Raw genomic sequence first — 22,166 nt, forward strand, 5'->3', positions numbered from 1 at the left:
AAATAAATAAATAAAGAGAGAAATAAATAAATAAGTAAATAAATAAATAAATAAATAATGAAATGAATGAATAAATAAATAAATAAATAAATATTGAAATGAATAAATAAATAAAGAGAGAAATAAATAAATAAATAAATAAATAAATAAATAATGAAATGAATAAATAAATAAATGAATAAAGAGATAAATAAATAAATAAAGAGAGAAATAAATAAATAATGAAATGAATAAATAAATAAATAAAGAGAGAAATAAATAAATAAATAAATAAATAATGAAATGAATAAATAAATAAAGAGAGAAATAAATAAATAAATAAATAAATAATGAAATGAATAAATAAATAAATAAAGAGAGAAATAAATAAATAAATAAATAAATAATGAAATGAATAAATAAATAAATAAAGAGAGAAATAAATAAATAAATAAATAAATAAATAATGAAATGAATAAATAAATAAATAATGAAATGAATGAATAAATAAATAAAGAGTGAAATAATAAATAAATAAATAATGAAATGAATAAATAAATAAAGAGAGAAATAAATAAATAAATAAATAATGAAATGAATAAATAAATAAATAAATAAATAAAGAGAGAAATAAATAAATAAATAATGAAATGAATAAATAAATAAATAAAGATATACGCGTAGGATTTATTTAATTTAGGATATTCCCTGTTATTATTATTATTATTATTATTATTATTATTATTATTATTATTATTATTATTATAAATTATTGTTAGTATTAATTATTAGTGTTATTATTAATAATATTTTTAATTAATAAGTTTATTATTGTCATTATTGAGTGTAATTAGTTACCACTGCCACCGGGTATATACCCACTGCAGTGTGAATAGATACATAAATAAATAAATAAATAAATAAATAAATAAATAAATAAATAAATAAATAAATAAGTAAACAAATAAATAAATAAGTAAACAAATAAATAAATAAATAATTTAATTAATTATTGAGTGAATGAATCAGTCAATCAATGTGAGTGAGTGTAACTAAGTAAATAAGTTAGCAAGTCAGTGAGTAAAGTAAGTAAATAAATAAGTAGTAAATAAATAATAAATAAACATATAAAGAAATATGTAAATAAAGAAACAAATAAGTAAAGACATTTTTTCTGCGTATTCTTATATCGAAGGGAATGAAGAAAAATGTCATCTGTGAAGTCTAGATCTTCAAATCTCTCCATCAACTCCCCATGATTGATAGATATAGGAATATTTTGGAAGAAAAAGCGATTGTTGAACAGAATTTCTCGACTAATTAAGTTTCCTTTGTAATCCTCCTTTAACCGTTGCTCCATTATCGTTGTATCATTATCTCACCTCTCAATAGTCACTGGTTTAGAAAGGAGTTTTAAATAAAGAATTACAATTATTGCGTACGCACCAAATGAAATCTGAAACTGCGACAACAGGCCCCTCCCCTCTTCGTGTGAAGTGCAGAAATTGGGTTAAACAGGAATAAATGTTATGACAGTGGGCCGGCGGGGTCAGAAGTCAGCAGCGCCCACGAGGGGGGTGGCATCCTGCACGGAACATGACGCGAGCCAGCGTCTTACAGGATGTCACACAGCTGCATTTTTATGGCTTCACGTGGAGGACAGACTCGTAGCTTAAAGGGAGAGGATGGTATTTTTTTGGTGAAAAATGAGTAAATTAAAAAAAATCTTTAATATACTCTGTGATATGTGTGGAATGCATTGCATAACATTTTGTGGGTATTTGTGCCCTTATCGTATGTTGAGACGTCATTTTTAAACTTCCTGCGTTATGGAATTTTAAATCACTCGCCCACTTTTATTGTTGTTTCCGGTACATTAAATTTTCAAAAAATTGTTTTCTTTAAAATACCCTTTGATATGTGTGGAATGCATTCCATAACATTTTGTGGGTATTTGTGCCCTTATCGGATATTGAGTCTCCATTTTTAAACTTCCTGCGTAATGGATTTTTAAATCACTCGCCCACTTTTATTGTTGATTACGGTAAATTAAATTTTCAAACATTTTTTCTTTAAAATACCCTTTGATATGTGTGGAATGTATTGCATAACATTTTGTGGGTATCTGTGCCCTTATTGGATGTTGAGACGCCATTTTTAAACTTCTTGCGTTATGGATTTTTAAATCACTCAGTCACTTTTATTGTTGTTTCCGGTAAATTAAATTTTCAATTTTTTTTCTTTAAAATACCCTTTGGTATGTGTGGAATGCATTGCATAACGTTTTGTGGGTATTCGTTCCCTTATCGGATGTTGAGACGTCATTTTTAAACTTCCTACGCCATGGATTTTTAAATCACTCGCCCACTTTTATTGTTGTTTCCGGTAAATTAAATTTTCAATTTTTTTTTCTTTAAAATACCCTTTGATGTGTGTGGAATGCATTGCATAACATTTTGTGGGTATTTGTGCCCTTATCGATGTTTGAGCCTCCATTTTTAAACTTCCTGCGTTATGGATTTTTTAATCACTCGCCCACTTTTCTTGTTGTTTCCGGTAAATTAAATTTTCAATTTTTTTTCTTTAAAATACCCTTTGATGTGTATGGAATGCATTGCATAACATTTTGTGGGTGTTTGTTGCCTTATCGGATGTTGAGACGTCATTTTTAAACTTCCTGCGTTATGGATTTTTAAATCACACGTCCGCTTTTATCGGTTTCCAGTAACTTCATTTTTTTTTTTTGCTACATTGCCAGACAAAAATGGATATAAGAACTATTAAAGATACATGTATGAAATTTAGAACACAAATTCTTTAGACTATCAGGAAACTTTTCTCTGTAACAGAATTTTGTTAATTGACTTCATTTTAAAACTACGTGCGTTTGTTTGCAAGAAAGGAAATCAGAAAATTGTTATTAAATTTTAATTGTTTATTTTACAAACGTAGGGACTAATATCTAAATTCCGTTACAGACAGTTTGTAGAAAATGCTTTTGCAAATACATTGCAAAAACCTATTTGAATCTATCTTTAAAAACGGTTTAGATATATCGGTTTTAGTACAATCCTGCATTGGGTATATTTTTTTCAAATTTGGGCCCCCAAATAATTTCTTTTCTCAAAATATTTTTATTTGGTTTAATTGGCAGAGCTATGAGCTCTCTACATACAGAAAATTAATATTTTACACCAAATAGGAAAAAAGTTTTAAAAAGTACCGTCCTCTCCCCTTAACAACGGCCCGGGCCTGGAATAACAGGTTGCATTCCGATTGCTATGGAACAGCGGGTGTCGTGATTACATCGTGTAATCACAGACATTCAAACGGGTACGAGGAGTTTCCTGTACATTGCTGTGTGTTTCATTCACGTACTGAAGGCAAGCAGTGGCGGTATCATGTCGCTCTACAAGCTCTGTCTCTACAAGCAGTAAGAGGTGGTTTCGTAAAGAATGAGAAGGAGAACTTTTTTGTTGTTCTGTTGGACAAAATGTAATATGTTTACTTTGCTCAACGGTTCAATTAGGAGTCTATAGGAACATTAATTGCCACGCTGAATAATGTATTATTATTATTTTATTATTATTATTATCATTATTATTATTACTATAATTATTATTATTATTATGATTATTATTATTATTATTATTATTATTATTATTATTATTATTCAAATTGGTACGAGGAGTTTCCTGTAAATTGCTGTATGTTTCTTTTTTTGGGGTTATTTTACGACGCTGTATCAACATCTAGGCTATTTAGCGTCTGAATGAAATGAAGGTGACAATGCCGGTGAAATGAGTCCGGGGTCCAGCACCGAAAGTTACCCAGCATTTGCTCGTAGCTATGTGTTTCATTCACATACTGAAAACAAGCAGTGGCGGTATCATGTTGCTCTACAAACTCTGTCTCTACAAGCAGTAAGAGATGGTTTCGTAAATAATGAGAACTTTTTTGTTGTTCTGTCGGAAAAAAATGTAATATGTATACTTTGCTCAACGGTTCAATTAAGAGTCTACAGAAACATTAATTGCCACGTTGAATAATGTATTATTATTATTATTATTATTATTATTATTATTATTATTATTATTATTATTATTATTATTATTATTCAAACGGGTACGAGGAGTTTCCTGTACATTGCTGTGTGTTTCTTTTTTTGGGGTTATTTTACGACATTGTGTCAACATCTAGGTTATTTAGCGTCTGAATGAAATGAAGGTGACAATGCCGGTGAAATGAGTCCGGGGTCCAGCACCGAAAGTTACCCAGCATTTGCTCATAGCTATGTGCTTCATTCACGTACTGAGGGCAAGCAGTGGCGGTATCATGTCGCTCTAAAAACTCTGTCTCTACAAGCAGTAAGAGGTGGTTTCGTAAAGAATGAGAAAGAGAACTTTTTTGTTGTTCTGTCGGACAAAATGTAATATGTTTACTTTGCTCAACGGTTCAATTAGGAGTATATAGAAACATTAATTGCCACGCTGAATAATGTATTATTATTATTATTATTATTATTATTATTATTATTATTATTACTGACCACTAAGTATGTGTTTCTATAATTCTTCTGTACGTGCATGAATATTGATATTTTTAGATCTTCTCCCTAGAAGGATAAAATTATTAGGTTTTATCTCAATTTTAATCTTCTTAATCTTTAGATGAGGGTAACTATTTATTAGTTACTCATTTAATAATAATATTGTAGGAAAACTGATTCAATATTATGTGCCAAACGAACTGTTAAGCGCCAGGAATTGACAAGTCTTAAATCATAGCCAGGAAGAGAAAGATGAAATAAATAAATGTAAGGAAGTCAGCTACCTAATGAGGTTTGAAATATCTCGTGCTCTAAAGCCTTTTAATAGAACAGAATTTCTCAAAAGAGTAATGATTAAAATAGCTTAAATAACTTGTCCATAACAAGTTTTTAATTTTGAAAAGCTACGAATTTCTCGACCAAGTATCGAAAGAAGAATTTAGAAATTTCCTTGGATATATTCAAGGAGATTTGAAAAGAAAATGAAGCTGCAGAAACATGATTTTTACGAACAGCTGAAAGTCGCACAAATAATGACAAAATAAGAAAAAAATATATCAGAGCAGAATAATTAAATATAACAATCAGAAGCACAAAAAAAGTAACAAATGCAAGGAATTTTTCAAGTCACATATAGAAAGAATGTCAGAAAATAGAATTAGATATAAAATATAAAAATATACAAGGGAAAATCAATAAATTTCCGGACTACCCTGAATGTAGGCAACACACAGAACATAGGAAACGGAGAAATTAGCTACGTTAGAACCAGGGAAACGCCTGGGATCTATACTACATGCATCACTTGAAAGGCAGAGAAGAAGATTAGACATAGGAGAGATTCCAAGAAAAATCGCGATAGGTTCTTAACAGGTTTGCACAAAACCACGTGTAGAAGTTCAGTTCTTAAAGACAATCTGACACTGATAGACTGACTCAACAGGCATGGAAGCAATGATCTTCAGTGAGACGCGCATATATGTTTAATGGTACAATAAATACAAGTGCAGTCCGGAAATATACTGATTGCACGTTATAAGTCACCTGGGTTAGGGAAAACAAGGGAACTTTACTTGAAGCAAGTAAGAGATAGGTTTCAAAGTAAATCCCGAAAAGAGTAAGTATATGATTATGTCTCGTGACCACAACATTATACGATATGGAAATATAAAAAGTGGAAATTTATCCTTTGAAAAGGCAGTAACAAATTTATTTATTTGTTTGTTTGTTTGTTTCTTTGTTTGTTTCTTTGTTTCGTTCTTTGTTTCTTTCTTTGTTTCTTTGTTTGTTTATTTATTTATTTATTTATTTATTTATTTATTTATTTATTTAAACTAGCTAGTTAGTGAGTACAAATTAAAATTATAAAATAAAATGTTTCTAGCCACTACAGTAAGAGCCAGGCTCGTGTACGGTGTGGTCTTAGCCAATAATATAACATAAAATTTACAAGGACAGTTTACTAAATACAGTAAGTAACTTAATTCAAATAAATAAATAAATAACACACAAGAGCAAAAAAAAAAAAAAAAAAAAGAAGAAAGGAAAAAATAGAGAAAACACATTTAATATAAATTGACAATCAGACAGAAGCCAATGATATTGAATAAAATCATGAATACCTATAGTCGACAGGAAAAAGCATGGAATTCGAGTGAAAATTAAACGCAGAATAAATATGGAAAATGTCTGTTATTATTCGGTTGAAATGCTTTTGTCATCAAGTCTGTTCTCAAAAAAGCTGAAAGTTAGAATTTATAAAACAGTTACATTACCGGTTGTTCTGTATGATTGTGAAACTTGGACCCTCATTTGGAGAGACGAACAAAGGTTAAGTGTGTTCGAGAATAAGGTGCAAAGAGAAATGACGTTACAGAAGAATGAGAAAGTTATACAACGCAGAACTGCACGCATTGCATTATTCACCTGGCATAATTAGGAACACTAAATCCAAACGTTTGTGATGAGCAGGACATGTAGCACGCATGGGTGAATCCAGAAATGCATGTAGAGTGTTAATTGGAAGACCTGGGGAAAAAAGACCTTTGAGGAGGCCGAGACGTAGACGGGAGGATGATATTAAAATGGATTTGAAGGAGGTGGGATATGATGGTAGAGACTGGATTAATCTTGCTCATGGTAGGGCTTATGTAAGGGCGACAATGAACCTCCGAGTTCCTTAAAAACCATTTGTAAGTATATAAGCAAGTCATATGGAAGAAAGAGTATGAGGAGGTCAAAGGAAAAGATGGATGGATCTGTGAAGTTGCAACAGGCTGTGAGCCTAATAAGTAGAATAATAAGAAAGCCACCGGCGTAGCTCTGTCGGCTAAGGCACTTTCCTACCGATCAGGAGTTACGCTCGGGCGTGGGTTCGATTCCCGCTTGGGCTGATTACCCAGTTGGGTTTTTTCCGAGGTTTTCCTCAACCGTAAGGCAAATGTCAGGTAATCTACAGCGAATCCTCGACCTCATCTCGCCAAATATCATCTCACTATCACCAATCTCAACGACGCTAAATAACCTCGTAGTTGATACAGCGTCGTTAAATAACAAAGTTAAAAAAGAAGAAGAAGAAGAAAATCATGATGATGATGATGATGACGAAGATGATGATAAATCTGGAGGAAATAAACTCCAAATTCTTCTCATGAGAAGCCTTGGTATATTAAGTACTGGGATATCATTTTATTTTTACTTCAACTTTTATTGTACCCGAGTTTTTTAATGTACTTCACTCCCACCCCTTCTACTAACGAAGTTCCAACTGTCCTCCACACAGAACCAATGCCGCAGTACTGAGCTAGTGAGTATAGTACGTTTCAGAAATATGTACGCGTTTTCCAGTGACGAAAACTTTCAATATTGAATCATATTTTCGCACGGGTACTATCGTCCGTTGCCTACGACGCATCCCGATTTCCCCCACCTGCTTCTGCTCGCTCCACTGTAAAGACTAGTGGCTGGGCTTTCTTAGCTCTTTCCCCCCACCTGCTTCTGCTCGCTCCACTGTAAAGACTAGTGGCTGGGATTTCTTAGCTCTTTCCCCCACCTGCTTCTGCTCGCTCCACTGTAAAGACTAGTGGCTGGGCTTTCTTAGCTCTTTCCCCCACCTGCTTCTGCTCGCTCCACTGTAAAGACTAGTGGCTGGGATTTCTTAGCTCTTTCCCCCACCTGCTTCTGCTCGCTCCACTGTAAATACTAGTGGCTGGGCTTTCTTAGCTCTTTTTTGAAAACATTAATTTCTGTTAGGAATTAATTGGACGTCTACGTAATATTATGCAACTGTTTAAAATAACTTAAATAAAAGGGCCTCGTTAAGTAATTAATTAACTATCCCCCCCTTTCTACGATCCTGCGACATAACCACTTGGACGGACAGTAGATAGCATGTCTGAGTAATTTTATCTGTGCGTGTCGGGCAGAAATGAAGACTGAATTTGTAGTATGTAAGGTACTCTTTTATAGAATAGGTACAGAATTATTTCAACATGAGTTACTAGTACGAAGGACGAAACTGGTAATTGGAATTAGATGCAATAGTCTATAGTACGATGTTATGCACAAAAGAACTGAAGCCTGTATCGAAATGAACGGCCACCGTTTTAAAAAATGTGTTTAAATATCCATATTATGATTATTTTTCAATTTAACTTCATTCTCTATATTGTACGCTAATGTGCTGTAGACAGTATACACTGCATAATTAATATGTTCGAATGGATAGCTCAGTTCGTGAGTAAAAACACTTATTGTTAATACTGTACTGTATTTTGATTAAACAAAAACCTAATGAAAATTATCAAACTCAAAATCGCGGATATTTTCTACTTTACGTACATGGATGTACTACTTTTCTTCCCTCCTATACCTAGTAAAGTGATTTTTTTTTATATTTTACGCCAGTAACATCGAACTTCAGTCGTGGAAGGAGGTAGCAAACTGTGTTTGTGCAAGATCGTGCGTATTTCCTTGGTTTCCGCACATAAGCAATACGCTGAAAATGTAAAATTCCACATTCAGTATTCCCAACCTAACACACATAACAATTTCCCTCTTCTTACCGCTTAAGGGACATATTGATTTTACTGCTTTAGGCTTTTAACATATTATTTTTAGAGACGTTCAATATAATAATAATTATAAATTGGAAACTTACCACTGCAATTTCACCTAAATTGAACTGTTAATTATTGTCTTTAAATATTTGCAAAAATTAAGTAAACTCTACAACTCCACTAAAGTTACTGCATTCGTGATGCAAGTAACATTAAGGAAGCCGTGAAAAAATCAACAAACTTGCCGATGTTATTACTGCAATATGTTATATAAATAATATTGTTAAAATATTAAAATGAAAAATAAATCATTACATAACCTTACCGTTTGTTTTAAATTCGCATTTATAGACTGGGAAAAAAAAAGACAGACGTATATCACGGCCTGCTGGAATATAGTAAACACAGAAAACATTTTATAGCAACAGTGTTGAAGATAGATATTTTAGTTTTTAAAAGTTGCCGTCATTGAACAGAAACCAAGGTGGAGATTTCATGGAAACTAATTAGAAATTCCTCTTTCAGGTATGTAATAAACGATCTTCGCACAAAATAATGTACGATACACGAGCGGTATGTTTTCTTTCATGTTCTCGGAAATTAAAAAAGCTCAACTACGTTTCGCTTTTTCAATCTTTTCCTCGAACATGAAAACGTCAACATACCGCTCTTGTAACGCATATTACTATTACATGATTTCCTTTTATGCACACCGGCCATTATTCTTATAGCTTTCTTTTGTATGTATGTATGTATGTATGTATGTATGTATGTATGTATGTATGTATGTATGTATGTATGTATGTATGTATGTATGTATGTATGTATGTATGTACTTATTCACACTGCAGTGGGTATATACCCGGTGGCAGTAGTAACTAATTACACTCAATAATGACAGTAATAAACTTATTAATTAAAAACACAATTAATAATAATACTAATAATTAACACTAACAATAATTAATAATAATAATAATAATAATAACAACAACAGAGAATATACTAAATTAAATGAAACGATCACTTAAAATAACATTTGAAATAAATCTAATTTGTATCTTAAAACTAAGATCGAACTAAAACCCACGAGTATGATATGTTCATATCTACACAAGTACCTTTCAAATTACACTCATTTCGCTGTCAACTCACTCCCTGCAATGGAACTACGACACATTTCACTGATTCTATCCTGATTTCACTAACACTTCAAAAACATTTCACTGTTCAAATACTATGCACTGCCACTATAAACTATAAAGCTTCACTGACAGGAACACGTTTCACTTACACAGCACACTTCACTGACACGACATACTTCTTCACTGATACAACACACTTCACTGACACAACATAATTCTTCACTGATACAACACTTCAATAACAACATATCATTTACACCCTTTAAATACTGTGTATAATTACTGTCTATTAGTAAGGTCCTTAAGCCTATTTTTAAATACATTTTTGGTTGTTGGTAAAGACTTTAGTAAGTCTGCAGGTAAAGCATTCCAGTCCCTGATAGTACGATTGAGAAAAGAAAACTTTCCAGTGTCCGTCCTCTGCCTTCTTTCCCTCAATTTATATGAGTGGTCGTTCCTTAAAGAGTAATTTGGCGGCTGCAACCTATTTTTTATTTCTCTCCAGGCAGGCTCACCTCTGTGTGTTTTGAACAGTGCGCATAATCGAATTCGCGTTCTCCTGTCCGTGAATGTGTCCCATTTTAATGGTGAATTTTTCCGACAACACTTAAGTGCCCGTTTTTGAACAAAAACGTGTTAAAAGATAAGGAGAAGAAGAAGAAAAATCATGATTGTGATGATGACGAAGATGATAAATCTGGAGGAAATAAACTCCAAATTCTTCTCATGAGAAGCTTTGCTGTATTAAGTACATTCTCCAGCAGAAAAATTAGAGAATCTGCCTGGAATAGAATCCTAGTTGGAGCAGCTCTCAATTAAGGAACTGGGCCGAAAAGAGGATGTTTGTGAATTAAGACGGAGCTCTCGAGGATCGCAAGGCCACGATTTGAATAATGGCGTAATGCCGTTGATGCGGACAGCTGCTCGTGCGGTGTCAGGTTTTCCAGCAAATGACTATTAAATGCTACTTGACTTTGGCTTATTTTCAGAATTCATGAGCATGGGGAGGGTACTGAAAGGGGTCAACTTTGACAAAATTCATAACAGACTGGCCACTAGCTCGCACTCGTCATTCAGTCGCGCTCGCAGCCATGGAGAACAAGCAAGTCGGCCTGGGCATAGCCCTCATGCTGGCGGAGGTCATTATCATTATCCTGATGGCCACCACGGTGCAGTACGAGTACGATCCCGCGCACCCCGGACCCGCGCACACGGATGTCACTAAGAAAAAATCCGATTTCCACGAGAAACATCCAGGTAAGGTCGCATGTACTACGTGGTCAGGGACTAGTTGGACAGGACGAGGGCTCTGTAAACCTTGCCTTGATCAAATCAGTCACACTAGAGGTTTTGATTTATATGGAGAAAATCAAAACTCGAATGAGATTTAATTGACTATTACACGATTAGAAGAAAGTATATAAAGATTAGAAGAAATAAATTACTCTAATACAATAAAATCGGATGACGTGAATATGTTAGGAGAAAATCCACAAACGATTAGGAAAAACGCGGAAATTCTACTTGAAGCAACTAAAGAGATAGGACTGGAAATAAATCCCGAAAAGACTAAGTATATGATTATGTCTCGTGACCAGAATATTGTACGAAATGGAACTATAAAAGTTGGAGATTTATCCTTCGAAGTAACTTGGAGCAACAGTAACAAATATAAATGACACTCGAGAGGAAATTAAACGCAGAATAAATATCGGAAATGCCTGTTATTATTCGGTTGAGAAGCTTTTATCATCCAGTCTGCTGTCAAAAAAAAAATCTGAAAATTAGAATTTATAAAACAGTTATATTACCGGTTGTTCTGTATGGCTGTGAAACTTGGACTCTCACTTTGAGAGAGGAACAGAGATTGAGGGTTTTTGAGAATAAGGTTCTTAGGAAAATATTTGGGGCTAAGAGGGATGAAGTTACAGGAGAATGGAGAAAGTTACACAACACAGAACTGCACGCATTATATCCTTCACCTGACATAATTAGGAACATAAAATCCAGACGTTTGAGATGGGCAGGGCATGTAGCACGTATGGGCGAGTCCAGAAATGCATATAGAGTGTTAGTTGGGAGGCCAGAGGGGTAAAGACCTTTGGGGAGGCCGAGACGTAGATGGGAAGATAATATTAAAATGGATTTGAGGGAGGTGGGATATGATGATAGAGACTGGATTAATCTTGCTCAGGATAGGGACCAATGGCGGGCTTATGTGAGGGCGGCAATGAACCTCTGGGTTCCTTAAAAGCCAGTAAGTAAGTAATACAATAAAATATTAATTGACTTACTAAAATTCTATTTCACTAATGTTACTTACTTACTTACTGGCCTATGCTGTAAACAAATGACGATCGCAAATCATGTTTTATAGTAGACTACTGTAAAGAATTTGCAGTTTAAAATGTTAGCAAAGAAGCAAATGGTAGGAAGGTGATAAAAACGAGAAAGTATATCAAGATTAGAAGAAATAAAGTACTCCAATACAATATTTTTATTTTTTATTTTAGTAGGTTATTTTACGACGCTTTATCAACAGCTTAGGTTATTTAGCGTCTGAATGAGATGACGGTGATAATGTCGGTGAAATGAGTCCGGGATCCAGCACCGAAAGTTACCTAGCATTTGCTCATATTGGGTTGAGGGAAAACCCCGGAAAAAAAACCTCAATCAGGTAACTTGCCCCGAACGGGAATCTAACCCGGGCCACCTGGTTTCGCGGCCAGACGCACTAACCGTTACTCCACAGGTGTGGACACTCTAATACAATAAAATAGATATTAATTGACTTACTAAAATTCTATTTCACTAACGTTAGCTTCACCAAAACTTTTGACAAGAGCCTCCAATTTCAGTTGATTGTCTATGCTGTAAACAAATGACGATCGCAAATAATGTTTTATAGTCCCGTAAAGAATTTGCAGTTTGAAATGTTGGCAAACAAAGAAACAAATGGTAGGAAGGTGATGGAAACGAGAAAGTATATCGATATTAGAAGAAATAGAGTACTCTAATACAATAAAACAGATATTAAGCGACTTACTAAAATTCCATTTCACTAAAGTTACCTCCACCAAAATGTTTGAATAGACCCGCTATTTTCAGTCGACTACCTATGTGAGGAAACAAATTACGATCGCAAAACATGTTTTATAGTACCGTAAAGAACTTAGAGTTTAAAATGTTGGCAAATAAAGAAACAAATGCTAGGGTAGTGATAAAAAGAAACAATTGTTAGGGAAGCGATAAAATTAAACAAATGCTAGGGAAGCGATAAAATTGTACAATAAGCAACCAGCATTGGTTGAAAGACGTTCTTTCGTACAGTTTTATTCGTCAAAAGTAGTATGACGTAGTAAAACAGTCAATCATAAAACTACCAGCAGTACATATTCATCGCGTCAATAGGAAAAGTATTGTGATGATGAAGAACAAAGCCATGCGATTCGCGGGAATACATGTTGTTTTCATAATCCTTAATGCTGAAAAAGTGCTCGGGCGCGGGTTCGATTCTCGTTTAGGCTGGATACCTGGTTGGGTTTTCTCCAATGTTTTACCCAAGCGCGTAAGGCAAATATCAGGTAATCTATGGTAAATCCTCGGCCTCGTCTGGCGAAATATCACTTCGCTATCACCAATTCCATCGACGCTAAATTTAATAACCTAGTAAGTATTCTTCACCTTTCATAATTAAGAACATTAAATCCAGACGTTTGAGATAGACAGGGCATGTAGCACGTATGGGCAAATCCAGAAATGCATATAGAGTGTTAGTTGGGAGGCCGGAGGGAAAAAGACCTTTGGGGAGGCCGAGACGTAGATGGGAGGATAATATTAAAATGGATTTGATGGAGGTGGGATATGATGGTAGAGACTGGATTAATCTTGCTCAGGATAGGGACCAATGGCGGGCTTATGTGAGGGCGGGTTAATAAACCTACGGGCTCCTTAAAAGTCATTTGTAAATAAGTAAGTAGTTGATATAGCGTCTTAAACCACGAAATAAAAAAGTGCTGAAAAAATAATGTAATCTTTTTTTTTTCGAAACTCCATAAATAGAGTTGTAAAACTGCGGTAGACTATAGTCCCGACGCTGTTATTCCCGGCGTGACTCCGCCTCTTTGCTTACGTCTTAGAAAGTGAAGGCTCTATAAAGTATAGGTGGGTAGTATCGTTCGCCATTTTTGTTGTTGCGTTGCCGAGCTACCATACGAGGAATCTATTTGCCACACCATTAAACATTATCATGTCGTAGCTCCTATGATAATAAATCAAACGCACTGTAATTCAGCAAATAATTGAGCGGCAAATAACGTCTTCGTGTGCTTTCTGCGAACGCCAACGAAAGAGCCAAAATGGCGGGCGATTATATTAAGTATTTATCGAGCCTTAAGAAATGAATCAGCAAATCACAAGACGCACACGTTTAAATGTAGCCGACCTGCAACGCGATTGGCTGCCGGAAATTAGAGCGACGCGACTATACCATAGTATAGGAAAGAGCAGTGTAAAATAGAGTGCTGCAGAATAGGGTTACAGTCGGTTTATATTCGACCGGCCAGAGATCATCCGAAAAGGTAGAGCATCCGACCGAATGTTCGACCTTCAACCGGTTGCCCCTAATGTTTAGCGTACTCTAGAATACATAGATTGTTAAAGTGGTCCTTGTTTTGTTCTGCCGCACTTGACGAAATAAGAATCACGTGAGAAGTCAGTCAACTACTTTCATTGCTCGATGCATGTGCGTCATCTACTTAAAAAAAAAAACAGTAATACTTAATCTTGTAGCCTCACGGGACAAAGTACGGTCTCTACTAATAGCAGCATAGTTAAGGCAGTGGGAATGAAAAAAAAAGTATACAACTTTTCAAATACTATTTTGTAATTACGATATAGTAATATGCGTTACAAGAGCGGTATGTTGACGTTTTCATGGTCGAGGAAAAGATTGAAAAAGCGAAACGTAGTTGAGCTTTTTTAATTTCCGAGAACATGAAAACAAACATACCGCTCGTGTATCGTACATTATTTTGTGCGAAGATCGTTTATTACATACTTGAAAGACGAATTTCTAATTAGTTGCAATGAAATCTCCATCTTGGTTTCTGTTTAATGACGGCAACTTCGGAAAACCAAAATATCTTTCTTCAACATTGTTGCTATAAAATGTTTTCTGTGTTTACTATACTCCAGCAGGCCGTGATATACGTATGTCTTTTTTTTCCCCAGTCTATAAATGCGAACTTAAAACAAACGGTAAGGTTATGTAATGATTTATTTTTCATTTTAATATTTTAACAATATTATTTATATAACATATTGCAGTAATAACATCCGCATCTGGAATATTGTTGATTTTTTCACGGCTTCCTTAATGTTACTTGTATCAGGAATGCAATAAGTTTCGAGGAGTAGTAGACTTTACTTAATTTTTGGAAATATTTAAAAACAATAATTAACATTGCAATTTAGGTGAAATTGGAGTGGTAAGTTTTCTAATTTATGATTATTACTATGTTAAACGTCTCTAAAAATAATATGTTAAAAGCCTAAAGCAGTAAAATGAATGTCGCGCTTAAGCGGTAAGAAGAGGGAAATTGTAGTGTGTGTTACGTTGGGAATACTGAATGTGGTATTTCACACTTACCGCGTATTGGTTCTGTGCGGAAAACAAGCAAATACGCACGATCTCGCACAAATAACGTTACACATTATTAGAATGCAATGAATGGTAGTTTTGTCTTATAGGCGTATAATATTAAGTTGCTTAGCAACAAGGCAAACCACATACTATTTATGACAGCCTTTTGTTTTATATTATTCTACTATATAGTTAGCTAGTAAATAGCGACAAAGGACAGAGACAGATGTATTTTCAATTACAAAATTCACATTAATTGTAGATTAATGTAAATCGTTACATATTAGCTTTTCGGTTGATTTGTATCAATGACAGTTCAGTATCAATATTAACTAACGCCTCAGCTCACTGCAAATCAAGTTATGTCCAAATATTGGAGTGTCAATTACGAAATTATTACGCTAGACAGCTAAACAGCTCACAAATGAAATGAGGCCCAGACGCTGCTTTGGTGGTTATCTGTTTCACAGCTGTAATCCAGACACAAAATTTGCCTGTCTCCAGGGTCTATTATTATTATTATTATTATTATTATTATTATTATTATTATTATTATTATTACAAATGGCTTTTAAGAAACTCGCAGGTTCATTGCCGCCCTCTCATAAGCCCGCCATCGGTCCCTATCCTGTGCAAGATTAATCCAGTCTCTATCATCATATCCCACCTCCCTCAAATTCATTTTAATATTACCTTCCCATCTACGTCTCGGCCTCTCCAAAGGTATTTTTCACTCCGGTCTCCCAACTAACACTCTATATGCATTTCTGGATTCGCCCATACGTGCCACATGCCCTGCCCATCTCGAACGTCTGGATTTAATGTCCCTAATTATGTCAGGTGAAGAATACAATGCGTGCAGTTCTGCGTTGTGTAACTTTCTCCATTCTCCTGTAACTTCATCCCTTTTAGCCCCAAATATTTTCCTAAGTACTTATTCTCAAACACCCTCAATCTCTGTTCCTCTCTTAAAGTGAGAGTCCAAGTTTCACAACCATACAGAACAACCGGTAATATTACTGTTTTATAAATTCTAACTTCCAGATTTTTTGACAGAAGACTGGATGATAAAAGCTTCTCAACCGAATAATAACAGGCATTTCCCATATTAATTCTGCGTTTAATTTCCTCCCGAGTGTCATTTATATTTGTTACTGTTGAATTTTTTCACGTCTTCGAAGGATAAATCTCCAATTTTTATGTTTCCATTTCGTACAATATTCTGGTCACGAAACATAATCATATACTTTGTCTTTTGGACAGAAACATTCTAAAAGTTTCAAATTTTAACTAGGCTTCTTTCCTTTTTCAGAGTCTGTCCCATTTCATTTTATCACTCACTCATGTATTAAAATCAGGAATTTAGGGAGTAAAATATATAAACAAATAATGGAGCTACACCATTTTTGTAATAACATTGTAAGAATTAACCACATTTTGTACTGAACACATATTGTGGGATTATCATAAACTACAACACAAGACATAACAGATATATACTGGGTGTTCAGTTCAAAGTGTGTCATGGCTCGCTGTATACCTTCTTGTGGCTAGCCGATGAGCCTAGAGAATTCAATCTTCCTACAATTCCGCAGAGGTGTATAACCTATGAGGAAGAGAAGTTGCCTAGCAAGTACGGCGTTCATTCTGAAGAGTACGTACCGATACGTACGGTAAAGCCGGTAGTGGCAGGAATGTGAACTGTTTGGAAATACGTACTGTCGGGATATAGGGAGAGGGTTAAGACGATTACTTACGTATTTGTTGACATTAACTTCGACGGTCAACATGGACACGGAGCATTTGATTTGTGTTGTGGAATGTTACCGTACGCAACCGATGATAACAAATACCCTGCGTACGACTTGCCGGCGCAAAACACAGTTCGAAAGAGGTTATGGTAGCACACAGACCGTACAGACCGCCATCTGTTGCTACGACGTTGAAGTTATACCGTACACGTTCTCAAGTTCAGATTGAAGAACGCCTTAAATAATAGGCAACTTCTCTGACATATAAGCTGAAACTCGCTTCAAATCGGTGACCCAACAACAGTGACGTCATGACACATTTTGAAATGAACACCCAGTATATTTTCTTATTTTATTTTTTAGTAGGTTATTTTACGACGCTTTATCAACATCTAGGTTATTTAGCGTCTGAATGATATGAAGGTGATAATGTCGGTGAAATGAGTCCAGGGTCAAGCACCGAAAGTTCCCAGCATTTGATCGTATTGGGTTGAGGAAAAACCCCGGAAAAAACCTCAACCAGGTAATTTGCCCCGACCGGGAATCGAACCCGGGCCACTTGGTTTCGCGGCCAGACGCGCTGACCGTTACTCCACAGGTGTGGACTATATATATGTCATTAATTTTAGGCGGTTATTCTTTGAGATATTTAAAACAAAAAAGTTTAATACAATTTCTTGCATTATGAAATCATTTCAAGTGACATCCGCATGTGTTCAAATTTGTAACTTACGAATGCACGTTATTATTCACTACAAAGATCACGACGAAAATGAACATCACGGCTCAAGTATGTGTTTATTAATTTAGCTTCAGAATGTCGGGAGTTGACTGTACTCCACGAAGACGCAGTGACGACCTGTTTGTTTATATCTTTATCTGTTGCATTACCTGTTTTCGACGTGCTATATACCTAATGTGTCTTTAACTTCAGTCTTTAGGTAGCTGGAATGCGAAGCCTATTAATGAGTAATGATCGCTAGATGTCTCTGCTGTGTGCTCAGTGTTCCAGGATGTACACGTCATGGTGTTCATCGGCTTCGGCTTCCTGATGACGTTCCTCAAGAGGTATGGGTTCAGCGCCATCGGCTTCAACCTGCTGATCGCAGCGCTTAATGTGCAGTGGTCCATTCTGTGCAGCGGCTTCTTCCACCACGGCGGAGACAGCGACCACGGCCGCATCAAGATCGGCATTCAGAAGTAAGGAACACTTACTGTACATTCTTTTAAATCAGAGCTTCGAAAACGTCCGAGCGCGGAGATAGAAACATGTAGGCCTATGTTAAGTCAACAGTCCGAAGTAGGGCTGGGGACGGAGCGCTTCGGTTCGGAGCAGTTACTGTGACGTCATTACTCAGTTGAACCGAGTACAAATTTGTGGCGGCAGATTTAAAATTTAGATAGATTGAGTCGATTTTAGAACGTACTTTGAAAGTGAAACCAAGCGTATTTTAAAAGAGTTGTAGTAAAGCGCTTTCGCTTTGCCAATTGACGAGAAAAAAGTGCTTCTTTTCATTGCAAAATGGCGGTTGCAAATTTCATTTGCGTGATTACAACTATTTTCGGAGTTATTTTGTATGAAAGGCCTATTTAACTTTCAGTGTTGTTAAATATGACAGACGAAATAAAATTGATAAAATAATTTATAATACTAACAACTAATAAATTAATATGTGGTGTAAACGTTAAACGCTGCGGCTAATTAAAAAAGAAGATAGAAAGAAACTGGCTCCATGAAGCGCTGCCTAAAACACTTAAAAATAACACACAGAATTATTTACTATCACGGAAAGTGGATAAAATAATCAATAAAACGTGGAATCTTAAACTGAAGAACATAATGCTTATTTATTTTATATCATTACTAGCCTTCAATACAACCATGTTCTCTTTGGTGAAGAGTAATATTATTGATAAATTAAAGTAATTAGGTAACATAATTCGTAGAAATAAATAGAAATAAAATTATGACTGATGAGGTAACACATATCCAATAAACACAAATAGAAGAAAAATAAAATGCACTTCCTTTTTAACATATTTTAATATTAATCAAACACTCTAATATGGTAATAATAATAATAATAATAATAATAATAATAATAATAACAATAATAATAATAGGCCTATTATCATTAATATTATTATTATTAGTATTATTATTATTAGTATGTGTGTATAGTAATACGTTCAGACTGTCAATGTTCATTAGGCCCACTTGACAGGTCATATAATAGGATGAACTCGTCTTCAATACTAGAGGCCTTTCAGCCCGCCTTGGGGATAAGGAAATAATTTGTCCTACAGCAGAAAATATTTAAATACAACAGTACCTACGTTGTTGTCTGCTAGAATTAAGTAAAACACGAGAACTCTGTTTGAACTGGCCGGTAACGGCTACGGTTAACCGAGTAACTTCGGTGCTCCGCTGCCAAGCACATAAACCGATAGAACCGAGTAACTCAACAGTTCTACTCGCTCCGTCCCCAACTCTAGTCCGAAGACTGGTGAGCTATACTATAGTAGAGGAGGCAAAACCTGCCCTGTGACCTTATCATATACCGTGGCTGTATCACCAATGGGTATAGAGGGGGAAGAACTTTCATGTAAGTAGATTCGTATAGGCCTAATCTTAACCATCATGAAACAAACTCTCTTTCTGATAGCTCATTCTTTCCCCTGCCACACAGCTCATATGCCATATCTCGCCTCCTCATCTATACAGGATGTTTCCGAGGTGGTGTTACAAACTTCCAGGGATGATGGCGAAGGGCACATGTATCAATTTGAGATAAGGAACCCTGGTCCTGAAATGACTGAGTCGAAAGTTACAAGCAAAAATAGTTGTGTGGAAATTAAATAATTTTATACCTTTGTACACCTTATTTATGTGTATTTATCTGTACATCTTACGCATACTGTATTCATCCGACGTTGTTTACGTTGTCTACTTACAGTATTCCATTCAGTGAGCTGTCTGAGGGGTGGGGACAGGAAACTACACTAAAGCAATGCAGATAGCGTAATGTGTAACGGACATGGTCGATCCTGATATGCACGTCTGTAGACATCAGTGTATGTGTACAAGTTGCAGTGTCCAGTCGATCAGTCCTAGTGAAATGGAGGAGTAAACGAGAGCGGAATAAGCAGACCTGATTTTCGAATACGGATGAGCCAATGGGAACAGTAGACATACTCACAGATTGTATCGGGACAAGTACCCACGTAGGAGACATCCCGCCCATACCATCTTTCCATGACTGTTCCAAAGGTTAAGGGAAGGAGGGCACGTGGTGCCAAATAACAATTCCATTTCCACACAACTATTCTTGCTTATAACTTTCGACTCAGTCATTTCCGGACCAGGGTTCCGTATCTCAAAGCAACACGTGTGCCCTTCCCCATCATCCCTGAAAGTTTGTAACACCAGCCCGGAAACACCCTATATATATAGTCCACACCTGTGGAGTAACGGTCAGCGCGTCTGGCCGCGAAACCAGGTGGCCCAGGTTCGAATCCCGGTCGAGGCAAGTTTCCCTCAACCCAATACGAGCAAATGCTGGGTAACTTTCGGTGCTGGACCCCGGACTCATTTCACCGGCATTATCACCTTCATATCATTCAGACGCTAAATAACCTAGATGTTGATACAGCGTCGTAAAATAACCCAATAAAATAAAATAAAATGGAGTAACGGTCAGCGCGTCTGGCCGCGAAACCAGGTGGCCCGGGTTCGAATCCCGGTCGGGGAAAGTTACCTGGTTGAGATTTTTTCCGGGGTTTTCCCTCAACCCAATACGAGCAAATGCTGGGTAACTTTCGGTGCTGGATCCCGGACTCATTTCACCGGCATTATCACCTTCATATCATTCAGACGCTAAATAACCTAGATGTTGATACAGCGTCGTAAAATAACCCAATAAAATTAAAATAATAAAATGGAGTAACGGTCAGCGCGTCTGGCCGCAATACCAGGTGGCCCGGGTTCGAATCCCGGTTGGGGAAAGTCACCTCGTTGAGATTTTTTCCGGGGTTTTCCCTCAACCCAATACGAGCAAATGCTGGGTAACTTTCGGTGCTGGACCCCGGACTCATTTCACCGGCATTATCACCTTCATATCATTCAGACGCTAAATAACCTAGATGTTGATACAGCGTCGTAAAATAACCCAATAAAATTAAAATAATAAAATGGAGTAACGGTCAGTGCGTCTGGCCGCGATACCAGGTGGCCCGGGTTCGAATCCCGGTTGGGGAAAGTCACCTCGTTGAGATTTTTTCCGGGGTTTTCCCTCAACCCAATACGAGCAAATGCTGGATAACTTTCGGTGCTGGACCCCGGACTCATTTCACCGGCATTATCACCTTCATATCATTCAGACGCTAAATAACCTAGATGTTGATAAAGCGTCGTAAAATAACCCAATAAAAATATATATAATTTTGATATTATCATATATTAACACGAAAAATTGCATTACGCAACTAAAGATAATCATTGAAATCTTAAGAAACACCAAACTTAAAAAAAAAAAAAAAACACGTTACTACAGCTCGACCAAGTTAAGTCTGCGAGCCGAGAGGGGAAGTTGGAGGCAGTTCTGTAGTGAAAGGAGGCGGTAACGAGAGGAGATCAGTACAATCTCATATGACAGCAAAGTTCTCCTACTACGCTTCAGTTCATAGAGCGGTAACATTTTAAGACGCTTTGAAATACACTGTACTTCTACTTCTGCTTGACAGTGAGGTTTGGCGTTCTGATTGGCAAGCGTGGGCGTAGGAGAGAAAGTTGCATGAGGGGGGAGGCAGCGTAACTGTTACCTTTATCTGAAGACAAGGTCAACAAATGCGTGCGCTCCGTAGTGTATTTTAAACGATGTGCACACGTTGAAATCTGAGCGTCAAGTGACCTATGTGGCAACTGTGTTTTGCCTCTACATTCCATCCCGATATCCCCACTCGCAGACTTGACTTGGACAAGCTGTATCTTATGAGACGACCGAATGCTAGTATCACGTGCATTTTGAACGTAGCAAGCTT

General features: G+C 36.0%; 1 protein-coding gene across 3 annotated transcripts in view; it reads left to right on the forward strand.

Annotated features, from left to right (window-relative positions):
• The window catches only part of Rh50 (Rhesus blood group-associated glycoprotein Rh50), a 144,957-nt gene that overhangs the window by 84,173 nt on the left and 38,618 nt on the right, over positions 1 to 22,166 (forward strand). For 2 of the 3 annotated variants that reach the window (XM_069840133.1, XM_069839975.1), the window contains exon 3: positions 18,131 to 18,326. In XM_069840133.1, coding sequence (XP_069696234.1) covers positions 18,131 to 18,326 — 196 coding nt within the window. Of the gene's footprint in view, positions 1 to 10,795; positions 10,989 to 18,130; positions 18,327 to 22,166 lie in introns of those variants that run through there. The other variant, XM_069840051.1, reaches the window with a different exon arrangement.

The sequence above is a fragment of the Periplaneta americana genome, chromosome 1 (assembly GCF_040183065.1).
Source record: "Periplaneta americana isolate PAMFEO1 chromosome 1, P.americana_PAMFEO1_priV1, whole genome shotgun sequence".
NCBI lineage: Eukaryota > Metazoa > Arthropoda > Insecta > Blattodea > Blattidae > Periplaneta > Periplaneta americana.